We start from the raw sequence: 16,663 nt of genomic DNA on the forward strand, positions 1-16,663 counted from the left end.
TCCTGGAGCAGGTCCAGAGAAGGGCTTTGAAGAGGATTAGGAGACTGGAGCATCTCTCTTATGAGGAAGGGCTGAGGAAGCTGGGCTTGTTCAGCCTTGAAAAGAGACACTGGAGATGGGACCTCATCAATGTCTGTCTGGATCAGAGGGAGCTGTCAGAGGATGGAGCCAGGCTCTGCTCAGTGGTGCCAAGCAACAGGACAAGAGGCAATGGGCAGAAACGGATGCACAGGAAGTTCCACCTGAATAGGAGGTAAAACTTCTACAGGTGGTCAAGCACCGAAACAGGTTGCCCAGGGAGGTTGTGGAGTCTCCCTCACTGGAGATAGTCTGGAGCCATCTGGATGGGATCCTGTGCTATGTGCTCTAGAATGACCCTGCTTGAGCATGGAGGTTGGACCAAATGACCCACTGTGGTGGTCCCTTCCAACTTGACAAGTTCTATGAAATAGTAATAAAACTGTAAAAGATACAGAGTTTAAAAGAAACAATTATGAACAGAAGGTAATGAGCTGGGTACCTGCTCAAACTGATAGTTCAGACACCTGTGTGAGTAATACAGTGGACCTCATGAGGATTTGTCACTCAGAGTAATATGGATGCTAGTGTGTGACCAGGAAGGAAGAGAAGAAGGGCAAAAAAGCCAACCCAGCAGAAAGGTGAGCCACTGGAGAATGGCTAATACTGTGTCTGGATAAATCATAACTGATACACAGTTTAGTAATTCTTAGTGTTATTTTTGAGCCTGCTCATAGAAGGCAGTTCCAGCTATTAACTGGTCTGATGAGTTCCCAGACACTTTACTTTTCCAGACACTCTTGCTGTGGTTACTGTGCCCCAAAAGAGGCCAACACTCATCACCTTCTCATGTGCTGGCCAACATCCCTGGGCAAGGGGTTGCTCAGTGCTCCTGCAGTCTGGGCACATGGCTCTTACAGGATTGTTCTGAAATGCACATAATAACATTTTGATAATTATAGTTTTCTGTACTCCTTACAAGTCCCTGTGGAGGAACTTTGCTCCTTCTAGGAGTTGGTGAGACACTGAGTAGGCAGTGGCAACCAGCATTACAGATTAGATTTCAGCCCCCATGTCCCAGAGTGGCAGAATTTAGCCTAAATGATGTAAAGACTTTAAGAGAACAGTAGATAATGATGGCTGACAATTAAGTACACTCTTTCTTAAAGCCTTTTAGGAAAAAAAAAAAGGATTCCTGAAAAAATTTCTCATTATTCTTTTGTTTCTTGCTGTCATAATAGCTTTTTTCTGTAGGCTTTATACTAGTGATCCAAAAAAAAAAAAAAAATACAACAGGATCTTGGATAAAGAAACCACTGAAATTTACCCGATAAAAGGATTCAAAGGTCATTGTTTGCAGTAGCCTAGCAGAATTTCCATGATGATTTACCAGCTCAGGCAAGAAACTACACCTCCACTCTGCTGCTGATGGAATCATGGATGTTTTTAAAGACCCCTTATGATTTATATAAAATTTTAGTGTTCTTTTGTTCTTTAACTCGTTATAATTTCAAGTAATGTGCTAGAATTATGAAAGCTGAATTACTTCACTTTTCTTAAGGAAAGGTATTTCTTATTCCCCCTACCCCCAACACTTCCTAATTTAGATGTCACTGATGTTTTTAATTATTGTAATTGCTAAAAAGTCCTAAGTGAAACAAATTCTTGTGTATGTTAACTGTTTGTCATTTCTTGCCTGAGGGTAGTTACATTTGTTTCAGACATTCACAGAACTGAGATATTGTTTTCTTTTTACCCTTAAATAAGTAAGAGATTTATTTATTTTTCCACAGAACAACAGAGGAAGGTTCAGGTCCCTCTCTGCTGTTGCCTTTAGGAATTAGAGTGGCTCTCCTGTTCCTGAGGGATTCAGCATATGCTCAGAGAGATGCTAGTTGTTCTGTACTGGCTGTAAAACAACAACAGCAACTAAAAAACCCTATCCAATTCAGGGAGTTTGCACTAATCTCTTCGGTGAGCTTGTCTGTTAGGATGTTACAGCTCTTGTCCTGAAGTGATGGGAGGGTTTCAAGAAAGCCTGGTGGTTCTGGGAGATTTATTCTTGGGGACAGTGGGGTCTGAGTCTAACCTCCTTGAAATGGATGAAAGACCTCTCAGAGAGTTCAGTGGATTTTCATGAAGCAAGTCTTCCAGTATATTTGTGCAGGTTCATCATGACTGTACCTCTGCATGCTGGTCTTGTGTGAAGTTGCATGCTTATCATGAAAAAAGGCCTGGAGAAAGCCATGCTCACACAAACCAGTGGTGCTTGGTTACTGCTGCTCTTTGCTCTTCCTCAATGGATAGACATGATAGCAGCAGCCACCTTTATCCAGGGCTGAACAGGTTGGGAATACCTCATCTGGCCAGCGTCTTGTCTGCATGTGCACAGAGCAGGTCTCCACATCTGCTGCATGGATGTGTGCTTCTCTTCAGAGCTGTGCTTCAAAGTTAGGAAAGTGAGTCAAGAGAGTAATCTAGGTAGCAGATCAGATTGCCACAGTTCCTTTGCATGTGCTGTGGCAGCATTGGGTCAATTCCTTCTCCCATTCTCTTCCCTGAAATTTTGTCCATTTGCTGCCAGGGGCACACTTGCCATGACACAGACTGTCACATGGCCTGCCCCACTGGCAGCAAACTTGTTTTTCTCTCTTTATTGCCCCACACCTTTTATTGCTCAGGTGGGTTTATATCATGTGTCAGTTAAAGTTCACGTCGAGTAACTTACATGCTGAGTCTAAGAATGTTAATAGTTTGCTTCTTGGCTCTCTTGGAATGCCTTTCTTCTTACTTTTGGAAAACTCTTGAACATATTGAGGCATATAAAATAGCATCAGTGATGTCAAGAGCATCTGATTCAGACAATCCTGAATGCAGATACAATACAGAGATACCTGAGTTTCCCCTGGGAATCTAGAAGAAGTGAGGTCTTGGAGAAATGCAGGCAGAGCAAAAAAATCAAGGAAGACTGAGCAGGAATCTAGAAGAAACAGAGAGGTAGAGGAAGGAGGGAGATCAGGATGCAAGTACAGATGGGCAGTGGTAGAAGCCCCCTTTGCCATTGCAGCATAAGGCAGTGATTTGAAAAGCACATAATGCCATTGCTAACAAAGAAGAAGAGATCTTGCTTTAGAAATAGAAGTGAGAATGATTCCTCCTACAGCAAGCACACAAAGTTTTCATCTTCCCACTCACACCACTGCTCTACCAGCATGCAGCCCTGCTTGCATCCTGGCAATTTGTACCCTGGGTTAACTGAGCGGGGAGACAAGAAATTGAGGTAGAAGAAAGCGAAACTGCTGAACCCCTGCTGATGGCATCACTCCCTGCAGGATGGGTCTGAAGGTAATCCGTTCCCTCCCAGCCTGAGCCTTCTGCTTTCCCTACCTTGAGAGGGAGGAGAGATTTGTTAAGAGATTATTTAAAATTAAATAAGGTAAATAAAAATTGTCAGTGTCTAGTTATTGGATGAGTAACTTAAACATACTTATCCAAGGCAGCCGTAACCTAAGCAGCCAAAGTCCACTTGAGCTAGGGCTGAATTTGGCCCATTGTCTCTCCTTCACGCCCACAGTACAAATAAAACCTTCAGTTTCTTAGTGTTAGGTGGGAGGGAGGAGGCAGGAGAGCCACTGGAGTGTGATGTTGCATTGACAGTTGATGTGCATTCGTTGAGAATCTGTGCTTCTCGTTACTGATGCGTATAGCAGTATGACAAGCCATTGGGAAACAGGATGCAGTTTGTTAGGAGTGGAGTGTTATGATGTGTATGGGGTCTTTATGGCAGTTATGGAGCAACGTTGACTTCTGATTAAGGGATGGGGAAAAAGCAGTGTTGTTCTGAAAACTGGTCTGGAATCTCAAAAAACTAAATCTTTGGCAGGAGCTAGATTCAAAGAGGTAATTTTTCTCCATAAGGATGTTTTTTTCAACTACTGTTTAAATAACTTGGGACTCTGTTCTTCTGGAACAGAAACAGCAGAGTAGACTGAAGAGCTTCTTCTATCAGTGAAATCTGACAAACTATAAAAAAATAATTTCTTTGCTCCTTGAAAAACAGTATTTACATTGCACTTTACTCCAGCAGGAGGCTATGGACATGTTTAAGTGGTGTACAAGAGTCTCTCTCATCCTCACAGAGCAGCAGCTGGGTCTGCAATAGACACAAGTCATTGTTCAACACTGCAAGGCTGCAGTTTGGAACAGTTTAAAGCAAATTATAAGAAATATGAAATCCAAATAATATAGCATATGAACCTGCAGAAGTTAGTTATGAAATTGGAGTTTAGCTAGAGCAAGAAACATCCATGGAGTTTTAATAGGTGCAGCTGAGTCTTCATAATTCTCAAACATCCAGGGTTTTCTCTGGATGCTTCCTCTCACTGGTATAGTATATTTGCAAAAGTATCATTGCTGCATGTGGCACATATCTGGATAAGAGTGACTTAATTTCATCTTGAACTCCATTAAAAACCAAAGTTAAATAGGTAGAAGCAATCTCATTTCAGAGTAAGTATGCTCATATGACAGTTATGCTTTGAATTAAACTGACCTAAACTTAAAACTTTCTTGTGAAGGCAAATCCTTAAAAAAAATCGCTTTTGTCTGTGGTTTCATATATCCTCTTGCTACATTCTAAGATAGCTGCAGGTTTTTGCCTTCACTTAGTGACCAGTGTTGCTGGAGGGTACTTTATAAGAAATGTGGTGTAAGTTAGTAAGTTTGGGAAAAGCATGGGCAGGTCAGAGTGTGATCTGAAGAGCAACGTTTTGCCTGTGTATCATTGCCTGTAATTGCGCATTTTCTGTTTCTCACTCAGAGTGTAGAAGACAATAAAAATGAGGTATCCTAAGCACCTAAATCTTCAAATCAATATCCATGCTAGAGAAGACACAGTTGTTTTGCATGCGTATTTTTCAGCTGATGAGCAAGCACCTAAACTTGTTTTCAGTGATGTTAATGCCACCCATTGATCTTAGTGATTTCCAACTGGGCTGTTGATAAGCACTTCTGTAAATGCAGCCAAACCCCCAGCCGCACTTGACCCCAACAAAACCTGCTCAGCACTAAACTGTCATGCCATAAATATTGTGCAGCTCCATTTTTCTTCTCCAGCAGGGTGTTGTGTTCTAGTGATAGGAGAACTTAGCCTTCTCTCATTGTTTGTAAAGCACTTTGGGATCCCTCCAAGTGTAACATGAACACTGGTGGACTGTGGTTCTCTCCCACCTAGCTTTCTGTTCCAGAGCATGAGACTTTTTCACTTTCTCCTTATTTTTATTTTTTTTCTTTTTCCTGCCTTTGTGACAGAACACTCAGCTGCTCTTTGTGAGCAGCTGTTCTGTTTCCCTGTCTGCCTGCAGCGGTACCCAGCTGCAGCCAAAGGTTTCCAGAGCAATGCCCAGCTTTGTTAAAAAGTAACAGGATTGGGAAAGAGCGGAGGGAGTAGGAAAACTCAAGACCTGGAGTAGATTCTGCAGCACACTGTCAGTGGGTGCTGAGGGACCTGGGAGAACTCCGTGTCCAACTAGAGATGCACATTCTATGCATGTGTCACGTAAGATTTACCTGCTGACTCGTTAAAAGCTGTTAAGAGTGAGGTGATGCTGAAGTTCCCTGGGAAAGGGAAGTGTTGCTGACAGTGACAAGCAGCTTATGTGCATGTCTCATGGAAACTTAAATGTGCGTATGTGTGCATGTGTGTGCTCGTTCAGCATCTGCTGTCCACATACTGTGTGACTCACACACAGAGGGTGAGGTGTGGCTAAGAACAGGCCTGTGACGTGCAGTTTGACTTTTTTTTTTTTTTTTTCTCCTTATAGGCAGCTTTCTTGTGCATGGCAGGGCGTTATCTTTGTTTGTCCATTCTTGGGTTTGTGTGCATATTTTTCCAACAATGATGATAGTGTTTGCTTTGTGGTTCCACCTTTGAGCACTTACACATTAGTGAGGAACAATTCAATGTGCATGAAGCTCTGTAATACATTTGTGCCATGTCAGGATTTCAGCTTTTGCCCAACTTAAGATTTTTTTTCTTTTCCAGAAAAAGGCATGGCATACAATTAAAACCATGGTTAACTTACCAGTCATCAGCCCCTTCAAGAAACGCTACTCATGGGTGCAGCTGGCTGGGCATACAGGTGAGAGGGGTATCTTAAATGTGTTTGTCTTGGGAGTGAGGATGACTGCAGCGAGGAGAACACTCTCTGTTTCCTTCCTTCAGGTAAAAAAGGAAGCAGGCAATATCACACAAATCTGTGACCTAAGATGTGTTTTAGTTGTGGTGTGGATAGGGAAGTGGGAGTGATATACCTGAATAATGAGATGAGCAGGGAAGCAGTGGTCAGACTCTGGAGAAGGGCCAGGCTTGTAAGGTGATATGTGTAAAATACTTGTTAGAGGGACATGAGAGATTGGGGAGCTAAAGCCCTAATCTGTCTGATGCTGTTGGTTGCAGCATGGGGTCATTTCTCCTGACTGAGTAGCCGGTAGTTAGTTCTCTAGGCGGAAGGATTACTGTCCATTATATATTACATATACTGTATAAATATACTGTTCTGTATATGCTTCGGCCTTGGAAAGGATAGTGTTTCTAATAGCACTTTAAACCCCTCATCTGAATGTAGGTTCTTGGATGGAAAATTGCCTTTCTGACCAGGTGTTTGCATTGTGAGTCTGTCATTGTTCACTGTATGAGTACAAGGAGTAGCTTGGTTCTAGCTTTGTGTCTGTAAAAATTGGTAGGTGTGCTCATGATGTAGGCTTAGTTTCATTCGTAAGGCAAAAAAAAAAACAATGAAGAGAAGTCATCAGGTTTGTGTCTCATGTGCTTCATATAATTCCTGTGTAGTGCTAGCAGGGCTTTATTAGTACACATGTGGGCAGGCTCCTACGCTGCATCGTGCTGTAATGCAGTATGTGAACCACCTCTGTGTATGCCCTGTTATGGTGCACTTCAAAGCTGTGCTGAGAAATTTACTGAGCCCTTGAAACTGAGTAGCTACATTTTGCACAGTGTTGTTGTTGGGTCTGATTTATATCACATGAAGTGCCAAGACAACCCAGTCTTAATGCCGTTTTTGTCACAGATGTGAGCTGGCTTCATCTGTGTGGAGTGATGCATTGGTCATGTCATCATAACCCTTCTGGAGACTCATATGGTAGGGTGGAAGAGGAGGCTTAAGAGTTTACTAGAAGCTGATTAGGAGAGATACTGTTCCAGTTTCCTTTCAGCAGTGTTCTGTGGTTGGGTTTACTCCATCCTTTCTGCAGCTGTTCTTCTCTGATATGAGGGTTTTTTTCTGAACTAGAACCTGGGCTGTTACCAGCCTTGCCCTTTTGACGAGGCAATGCCTGTTCGAGGATTTGTCAGAGAAGAACCAGTTTGCAATGGCCGAAGGAACCCACTGTGGCAGAGGTTGAGTGTTATCCCCAGGATTAATGAGGCTCCTATTCTGGTGCCCAGTTTATTTTGTGTAGATTAAAGGGTGCCTCTGAATGAAACATGTCAGATGCTGTCAGCAGGTTGCGGGACAGGAGAGCGTTTGGAAACTCCGGGCAGGTGGAGGCTGATTACTGCTAATTGTGGCCTCTGCAGATGTCATTTGTCCTAGATGCCATTCAGACACAGGGCTGTAAAAAGCACACTTGCCCTCCAGACTGTACCTGCAGGGCTTTAGCAGATTAGCAGGTTTCCAGAGGAGAGGCAGTACCTGCAGGCAGATGCAGGCACAGTCACAGCATGTGTGTCTGTGTGGAAAGGGCAGTGCTTGGCTTCTGGCTGGTGCTGGCTGTTTATCTCTCACTGACTGACTGCGCTGCCTCTGTCCGGACACGCTCAGCAGGTGTATCACCCTGTGTGCGGATTAGGGACAAAGCCAGCACTGCCAGTGTTATGCAGCTTTAAAATAGCCTGTCAGAGGATTAATGAATTCTGGCTTGTGGCTTCTTCCCGTGCATTTTAGTAAGTATAGTATTGTTTAATAACCTTGCAAAGACTAGCATGGAAAAAACCCCAAACAGCCCAATGGCCTGAAGCACTGCACTCCTTAAAGCAATAAATTCTGACATGGGAATGTATCCCGACAGATTTCACTGCTAACAACTACTTGTCCTGTGTGTTTTATTTTTTATGAAAAAGTCTTATCTCTTCAGGGGAAATCTCTAACTGCTGCCATGAAACTGAGATAGATGAAACTGGAATGGTGGGGGAAGGGGTTTTTCTTTTTTGCCTGTCAATCTTGTCAGCAAGTGTTTGATTTTCTTTTTGTAGGGAGTTTCAAGGCAGCTGATAGTGGGAAGATTCTCAAACGCTTGTCAGAGAATGAAAAGGAGTGTTTTGAGCGATTGATGAAAGACCCACTACGAGCCTGCGTCCCTTGCTTCCATGGTGTGGTGGAAAGAGATGGCGAGAGCTACATCCAGCTGGATGACTTGCTTACTGATTTTGAAGGACCAAGTGTGATGGACTGCAAGATGGGGATCAGGTGGGGTGAATGAAAGAGAATGTGCTTTCTCTGCATTTGAAGGAAGGGGGAGATGTGGTCATGCTCACAGTCACCTTTGACAGCCCGAGGACAATATGTCCCATTACTACCAGTTTGTACATGGATTCTGGAAACTAACTGATCTATAGCCTCAAAAACTATCCACATCCAGAAGTTTTCAGGGGTGATTTAAGATGAAGTTTCTCTGCAGTGGCCTGATAATACATGGGAAAAAATGGCATGATTTATTCACTGCCAGTTCATTGAATCTTTGTGTATGCAGTGATTCAGAAAGCCTCACAAAGTAAAATTTCCATCTCCCAATGCAGATAACTGAATAGCAGTGTGAAAGCCCATTTCCAGTGCTTGAGTGAGTCTTTGCTGGTATTGATCTTTTCTTTAAAGAGTTGACCATTTGCTCAGGACTGACCTATGTTTTTCCTTACTCTGACATCTTGAGGTGTTGCCATCTCTTTCTTCTCCAGTTTCTCACTTTCTTTTCCACTCATTGTCTGTGATTAAGACAAAAACATCAGAAATACTATCTAAGCATAGCAAAGAGATAGGGATTTGTTGAGATCCTGGAGTAAGGTAACAGTACAGAGAAATATGAGCTGTCATAGTACTCTTTTGGGTGTCAGCTGAGATGCTCAAGAGTTATTGTCATAAATTAGTTACTCTACTTGCTTTTGGAGTACAGATACACCCTCACAAATAGATGCAAAATGTAAAATTAATTAGAAAGATGTAACACTGCTATGTTCAGAAGAAAAAGGAGAAGGATTTGCAACAGTACACTTTTTGTTGAAAGCAGGTGGCAGTGAGTGACATCATCTCCTAAATGCCATCCTGGTTTATTGTGCTGTGATGAAGAAAGTAATCTCCAGGCACTTGACAAAGTGAAAGCTTTAGGAATCCAGTGGAATGTAGAGAACATGAATAGTGCCTTTCTAATGGCTACCAGATTAACAGAGTGATAAGATCAAAATGTGGAAATTTTTTGTCCCTTCATCTTCCTATTTTTAGGTGCCTCTTCTGGTTTGGAACTACTCTGATAATCTGCTTTACTCTTTAGTTTTTTCCGTATGAAGAGTAATTCTTTCTTTCACTGAGATGCATTAAGTAAAACTTTCTGAGGCCTAAAAAATTACCCATGATTGATGTTAAATTTTTTGAGAAGAGAGAATGCAGTAAGTCTTCAATAACCGTATTTGTTTTTTTGATTTAATTATAAGTGATCTCTTCTAACGGTTCTCTGAAAATGCAGTTCTATTTTATGGCACAGTGGGAATTCGGATTCCTCCTATTCTGTAACCAGGGAAAAGTCATAACTTGAAACAGTAAGTAAAAGTATAGTTAGAACAAGAAGTGAATTCCTGAGGCCGTTTCACTAAATATGCCTGCACAGTCATCACTTTGGTTTCCCCATATGCAAACTGGGGAAATGATAAGGCTTACTTTCCTGGTTGATGTTTCTTGAAGCCAGTTTGCAAGCTGGAAAAAGAAATATTGAGGAAGTCCTTAAGAGGATGTGTTGGGATGTGATGTTTGCAGAACATACCTGGAGGAAGAGTTGACTAAGGCCCGAGAGAAGCCAAAGCTGCGTAAGGACATGTACAAGAAAATGATTGAAGTGGATCCTCTTGCTCCCACTGCTGAAGAGAATGCCCAGCATGCTGTCACCAAACCTCGGTACATGCAATGGAGAGAAACCATCAGCTCTAGTGCTAACCTGGGCTTCAGGATTGAAGGAATTAAGGTAATTGTTTCGCCTCTGCCCATTCCTGGAGATTGAACTTTGATGTGTTGATTAATCAAAAAGCTTGTGCACATCAGTAGCCAGCTTTTCCAAAGGATTATGTGAAAATGCACTAACTGAAACCACAGAGTTCATTCTATTGCAGTTTTAAAGCATTCATTGTAATTGTAACAGAGAGTGTCAATGAATTTAGGCTTCAAATACACATCAGCCATACTTGAGTTAACTACAGAGACCTTACAGAAGACTCAAGGAGGTATGCAGTGCAGATAGAATGAAAATGAGACTGTTGTAAGATGGAATTCAGAACGGAAGTATTAACTCCCTCTCTACATACAATTACTTTTTAAATCCAGGAGCTATACATATTTGTTCCAAGTGAATCACAGTAAATTGGTTTTGTTGCAGTTACGGTTATTGGCAATGCATGTTAAAAGCATTTGCTTAGATACTCTTGGGATCAAGGAAACCACTTTTCCTTTTAAATACATGATGAGATCCAGTATAGATGGAGTTGGAATAAAGCCAGAACAATCCAAAATGAAATTTCTCCATCAGCCAAGTCCATCTGCTATTCTTGATGGATAAGTCTGTGCTCCTGTAACATTCCTAGGATATTACCTTATAGCCACAGTAGAACCGTGGCAATTTTCTTTCCTATCTGTTACTTACTTATCATTTCTAGACTCATAGAATGATCTGGGTTGGAATGGACCTTTAAGGTCATGTAGTTCCAGCCCCTGTGCTGTGGGCAGAGGCACCTTCCACTAGCCCAGGTTGCTCAGAGCTCCACCCAACCTGGTCTTGAACAATTCCAGGGATGGGGAATGCATAATTTCTCAGGGTAACCTGTTCCAGTGCCTCACCCCACTTGCAGTGAAGAATCTTTTTCTAATGCCTATTTTAAACCTACTGCCACTTTTAAAGGATCCTTTGTCCTGTCACTGCCTGCTATTGTGAAAAAAAACCCTCTCCATCTTTCCTGTAAGCTCCCTTCAGGTACTGGAAAACCACAATTATGTCACTCCAAAGCCTTTTCCAGGCTGAAAAAAACCCCCAGTTTGCTCAGTCTTTCCTCATAGGGGTTTTCCATCCCTTTTATCAGCTTGGTGCCCTCCTCTGGACTTGCTCCAACAGGTTCATGTCCATCCTGTGCTGGGGACCCCAGAGCTGGATGCAGCACTGCAGGTGGGGTCCCATGAGAGAGGAAGAGAGGGGCAGAATTCACCCTGCTGGCCACGCTGCTTTGGATACAGCCCAGGACACAGCTGGCTTTCTGGGCTGTGAGTGCACATTGCTGGGTCATGTCCAGCTTTTCATCCACCAGCACTCTCAGGTACTTCTCAGCAGGAATGAACAGATCTCTTGATCTTGTTCATCCCCCAGCCTGGATTGGTACTGGGGCCTGCCCTGACCCAGGTGCAGCACCTTGCACTTAAACTGCATGGGGTTCCCATGGGCTTACCTCAAGCCTGCCTATGTCCCTCTGGATGGCATCCCGTCCTTGAGGTGTGTCAACTGCACCACTCCAAAACCTGGATTGTTTCCATTTCACAATTCAAGCACTTAGAAATAAGGTATAAAGATAGTGATGCTGATGAACAGAGACTCTTGAAATACCTCTTTCTTCTCTCCTTCTCTTTGTGTCTTCTCCCTTCCTTATTTACAGGTTCTCCTGCTGTGATACAGGAACTGGGGCTTCCAGCTCATGCAGTGCTGGCCCCCTGTGCTGTGCCACCCACTCCTGGCTGTTAAACACAGGCATCCTCATGCAGGAACTGAGTGGTAGATGAGTAGATGATCTGGCTTCAGTCCAGCTAAAACAGGGGATCCTGTCTTGCCCTTTAGCCAACTAATGATGTTATCAAGATGCCTGTATTATTCCTATACAACCTAGATCTTTGTATGTTCCTCTGTGTAATGGAATCAGAAACCCAGATGATCTTGAGGCCTTTCATGTGTGTTCTTGGAGAGATAGTTGGTGAGTGAAGATGTACTTATTTGAGTCCTGGAGAGTTACTGAGCTAAGGGAGAACAGGGGAGCTTCAGAAAAACCTCCTGGCTTGTTCTTTGTGGATTTGTTGGTTGCCAGAGGTAGGAGCTGTATGACACAGACTGTGTAGTGTTTCCCTCTGTGGAGACACTGCTCTAACTGTGCACAACATGAATACTTAATCCTTGACTAAGTACAGGAAGTACTTTGGACCACATTCCCTTTATCTCCCTGTGCTGTTATGAGGAATGTAGGGATCATTTAAAAATTTTTTTAGATGGAGAAAAGGTAGCAGAAATGGAATTTTTCAGGCAATACAGGTAGTCAGTACTCCCTACACTGTTCCACTGAAAGGAACGGTACATCCAGCTCTGTATTTTTGCAGAAAAGCAAAACCATTCTGCAGGGAGTCCCATTTTGGTAGGAAAGCCTGTAAGAGTCAGTGGTGCCAGATAGTGGTTGGTGGGAGTAAGGGGATGTTCTCCCTGACTGGACTGATAACTCCTGATAAGGTATGTTGGGTTTGGTCATCCCTGCCCTGTGGCTGCTTGAATAAGAAGCAAAAGCAAAGAAAATAAAATTATATAGGCCCTTCTGTGAGCTGGCTCCTGATAAATGAGATCTGATTCACCATATGCACTCCTGCAGTAGTGGGGTACCTTTTCTCTTTGGGTTGATCCATTTATTTTCCTTGCCTTGCTTCTGGATCTCTGAAATCAAGTCAAGTTTGTTTATGGGATTTGTCACTTTTCCTCCTATCAAAAATATTTTGAACCATTTGGTTTCCCTACAGTTGGAACCTGTTGCACAGTATCTTGCACCTGCCTGATTCCAAATGCATATTTCCTCTCTGGCAGAGTCTCTCTGAAGGCCAGGCATCACAAAAGTTTTCTCTACAATACTAAGCTAATGCCTGGGGCAGGGAATTGGGATTTCTGTCTTCCCATTCTGCCAGTGAATGTCTGTGCAGTTTGAAAAGTTACTTCTTCCTTTGGTACCATTCCTTTAGTGTACATCCCAGGAGGACATGAGATTTGATTCATAAATCTTTGTGAATCCATTAGGTTAACCCAGACCCCTTTAAGGGAAGTGTGCAGAGGGCTCTGAGCAAGACCCCATGGTTTAAGATGGATAGCACTATTTTATGGAGCTGTGACACCTGCCCTCGGGTGAGCCACGTCACTGTCACATCTAACAAGAAGTGTTGTACCTGGCCCACGAGCTGCACTGTGTGACAGACTGCTCTGCTGTGCAGGAGTGTATGTGGAGTCCTTAGCAAAGGTATTACTTCAAGGAGTGAGTCAGACAAGTGCCTCCTGAGGATCAAGTACATCCAGAGCTGTTGCAGGGCCCTGTTTTAGAGTACTGGGGTGGTGCAATTCAAACTCTGGATGTTGTTTACAGCAAGTAAAGACAGGCAGTAATTATGTTTCCAGCCAACCACTGGAAAGGAGCAAAATCATAGAAGTGTTTCTCAGACACAGGCAAGCAAGCAACAAGTTTGTCCCGACACTGAAAGTTAGAAAGGGAACACCGAGCAACTATTGCAGACATTGCTCTACAATCTGCAGCACAGGGAGAAATTTTTAAAACAACCTTACTCCAGTGAAGAGGTATGAGATGAAGTTCCAAATGTTTATGTGCTGCAGAGTATTATCACACATCAGATCAGATGGCTTCTAACTTTCAGTGCCTGCCTGCTGAACTGCTCTGACTTAACTTGCCCCTCTCAGGCTGGCACGCTGCACTTGTATCTGTCCAACAGCTTTGGAATAAAATTCTCATGCATGAGAAATCTGGAGTTTTAGCATTATTGGTTTGGTTTTTTTTTCATGTATACATTAGAAACTAAGTTCAGGTGTAGAATAAATAGTGTTTCACCTGCTGAGACTAGACTTGAATTTGTCATTTTGGTGCAGTGACTTAGCATGTGAGAGACAACATATTTTATTGACCTGCTGATGTACTCACAATGAAAATGAGGGATTGGACTGATACAATAGAGAGGAAAACAGTTCAATAATCCTACAGGCTTTTAGTGGATTTTTATTACTATCTGTAATAATTGCTGTATTTTACATGCATATCCTAAAATCTCCTATTTGTGTCTCTTGAAGCAATAGGGATGCTCTTGGAGACATGCATATTCATATATTCTATGTTTACAGATACCTCCAATTAATGCAATGCTCTTAGTTACTTGTAGTTCCAGAAGCACATAGAAATACTCATTTTTTTCAGTAGCAGGATGCTTCTGTACTGAATCTTACCGCTAACATAAAAATACTCTGAATTTCTCCAGGGCACACTTGGGACAAGCATGCCTGCACTGTTCTTTGCCAAAATTCACTGCTTTGTCACTGCTAGCATTGCTAATCCCAGGTTGTTCCTGTCTGCAACAGATTTCTGTTCTGCAACTTATGGGTCACATTACATGTTTAAAAGTAATTTGGAACTGAATCCTAACTGTGATTCTTTGATTTCCCAGTGAAAAACAGAAACTACAACAAAAGCCAGCAGCAACAACAGAAAACCCAAATAACAACAAAAAAATCCTCACCAAAACCCAAAAGAAACCCCCAGACTAAAAGGACTGGTAAAATTTGGTCTGGAAATGTTCCCTCACACCCTCAGCCAGGGTTTCACTAACCAGAGAGTACAACCAAAGATGTCTCTGTGGTTTGCACCACTGAACTTTGCACTGCTAGCAATGATGTGAGAAAACCCTCCTGGTAAGCTGGTAATATCATGAGTTGTTTCTTTTATTTTTTACTTGTACTCAACAGGAAATGAACTGCCAGTGCCATTTAAAGCTATCCAATCAGCTTTTGTATATCTTCTCTTCTTCTTGCTTGGTTTATCTGTTCTCTTCCTGTTCAGCTACTTTCATCTGGTCAGCAAGGGCTGAGCTGTTGCTGGTTCAGGAGGATTGAGTGATGAAGGGAATGATATGTGTACAGTATAAATAATCTCTCTCTGTGTGCGGTTTTGTGCAGAAGGCAGATGGAACATGTAACACAAACTTCAAAACTACGAAGACACAGGAGCAAGTTCTACAGGTTTTTGTGGAATTCATTGAGGGCAACACAACCATTCTGGTGAGTCTGAGCTCTTCAGGTGCACTGATCTTGGACCAATTGATCTTGGAAGCTCTTGCTTCAGGGCCATACTTCCTTTGGTACAGGAAATAGAAATTAGAATACCAAGTGGTTTTGACTTCCAGTTGCTCTCAGGAAATGGGGTGGGCATGGGGACTTGGTGGGTTGTGAGAAGTTGACTGAGAGCAGTTTTGTCAGCTCTTGCCATGAGTTGACCCCAAATGCCTTATGCTATCAAAATGTCATTCAAACTAATTTATGGCTTGCCATCAGCTTCAACCATGGGTGTTAGATGCATTAGATGGGTGATATCTAAGAAAGGATTGTGTTGGCAGGAAAACCTGTGATTTGGTAATTCAGTCTGGAGAGGATAAAACCAGAGTGTGGAGGCAGGAAGTGAGATTGGTGACTAGCTGTGCTCCCATGTGTGAAACTCATCTCAAAGAGGAATTCCTGTGCTCTAATTCATGGGTAGCACAGCAGGCATGTGGTAGATGGCATACCACATCTCTTGGCTTTGGAACTTCAAAGGAAGCTGTAATGTTTTGCTGCAGTATGGAAGACATTATGAAGGCAGATTAGCCCTTCAGGAGGAGCATGCTTGGTGTAGCTCAGGGCAGCATTTAAAATCTGCACTAGAGCTTTATACATTAGGCCTTGATTCTTTTCATCCTCCTTCAGCCCCCACCATGGTTGGAGCTCCTTGTTTCTCTAACACAATTTCTTCCTTTTCACTTTGGTGAGCTGGAAGATTTTTAATTCCTTGAAAACTTTTTTTCTTTATTAAAAAGGAAAAAAAAAACCAACTGCAGAAAGCCTCATGAGATCCAAATCAAGACAGATAAATATGTTTTGTGTAACACATGCAGCAGATGAACTCCAGTCTGTTAATTCACTTGAAATGTATTTTCAGATTGACTTTCAAATGACGAACCTGCTGTTTTGAAGGACCTATAGACTAAAATGAATATAGTCTTTTAATTATATTGACCCTTGTAAACAGATTATCTTCATTCAGTTTTCATTGAAAATGTTGTTTTGGGGTTTTTTTCTCTTCTTCCTCCAGAAAAAATACCTCAAACGTCTGCAGGAAATTAATGTCATTCTTGAATCCTCAGACTTCTTCAAGCGACATGAGGTGAGCAGTGAGTGTAAAGCTGTGGAGGTGCAGTGCTTCTTCATTTGGTCATTCAGGTGTACTTCAGAACAGCTTGCTGTAGGAGTACAAGGGGTTTTGTAGAAGAAAGCTAATACATGTTGACAATACAGGTACCACAAAGCCTCCACCACAATGATGCAGAAGATTAAA

The 16,663-nt window shown here is 42.5% G+C and overlaps 1 protein-coding gene across 5 annotated transcripts in view; it reads left to right on the plus strand.

Moving 5' to 3' along the window:
• Window positions 1–16,663, plus strand: part of ITPKA (inositol-trisphosphate 3-kinase A) — a 54,814-nt gene that overhangs the window by 18,159 nt on the left and 19,992 nt on the right. For 4 of the 5 annotated variants that reach the window (XR_004498023.1, XR_004498022.1, XM_015630704.3 and 1 more), the window contains 5 exons: window positions 6,062–6,158; window positions 8,291–8,504; window positions 10,059–10,263; window positions 15,253–15,354; window positions 16,421–16,492. Coding sequence is in view for 3 of the 5 variants with exons in the window: in XM_015630704.3 (XP_015486190.1) it covers window positions 6,062–6,158; window positions 8,291–8,504; window positions 10,059–10,263; window positions 15,253–15,354; window positions 16,421–16,492 (690 nt within the window). In the remaining 2 variants the exon portion in view is untranslated. The remainder of the gene's footprint in view (window positions 1–6,061; window positions 6,159–8,290; window positions 8,505–10,058; window positions 10,264–15,252; window positions 15,355–16,420; window positions 16,493–16,663) is intronic. The other variant, XM_019006999.2, reaches the window with a different exon arrangement.

This window comes from Parus major, chromosome 5, assembly GCF_001522545.3.
Source record: "Parus major isolate Abel chromosome 5, Parus_major1.1, whole genome shotgun sequence".
Lineage (NCBI taxonomy): Eukaryota > Metazoa > Chordata > Aves > Passeriformes > Paridae > Parus > Parus major.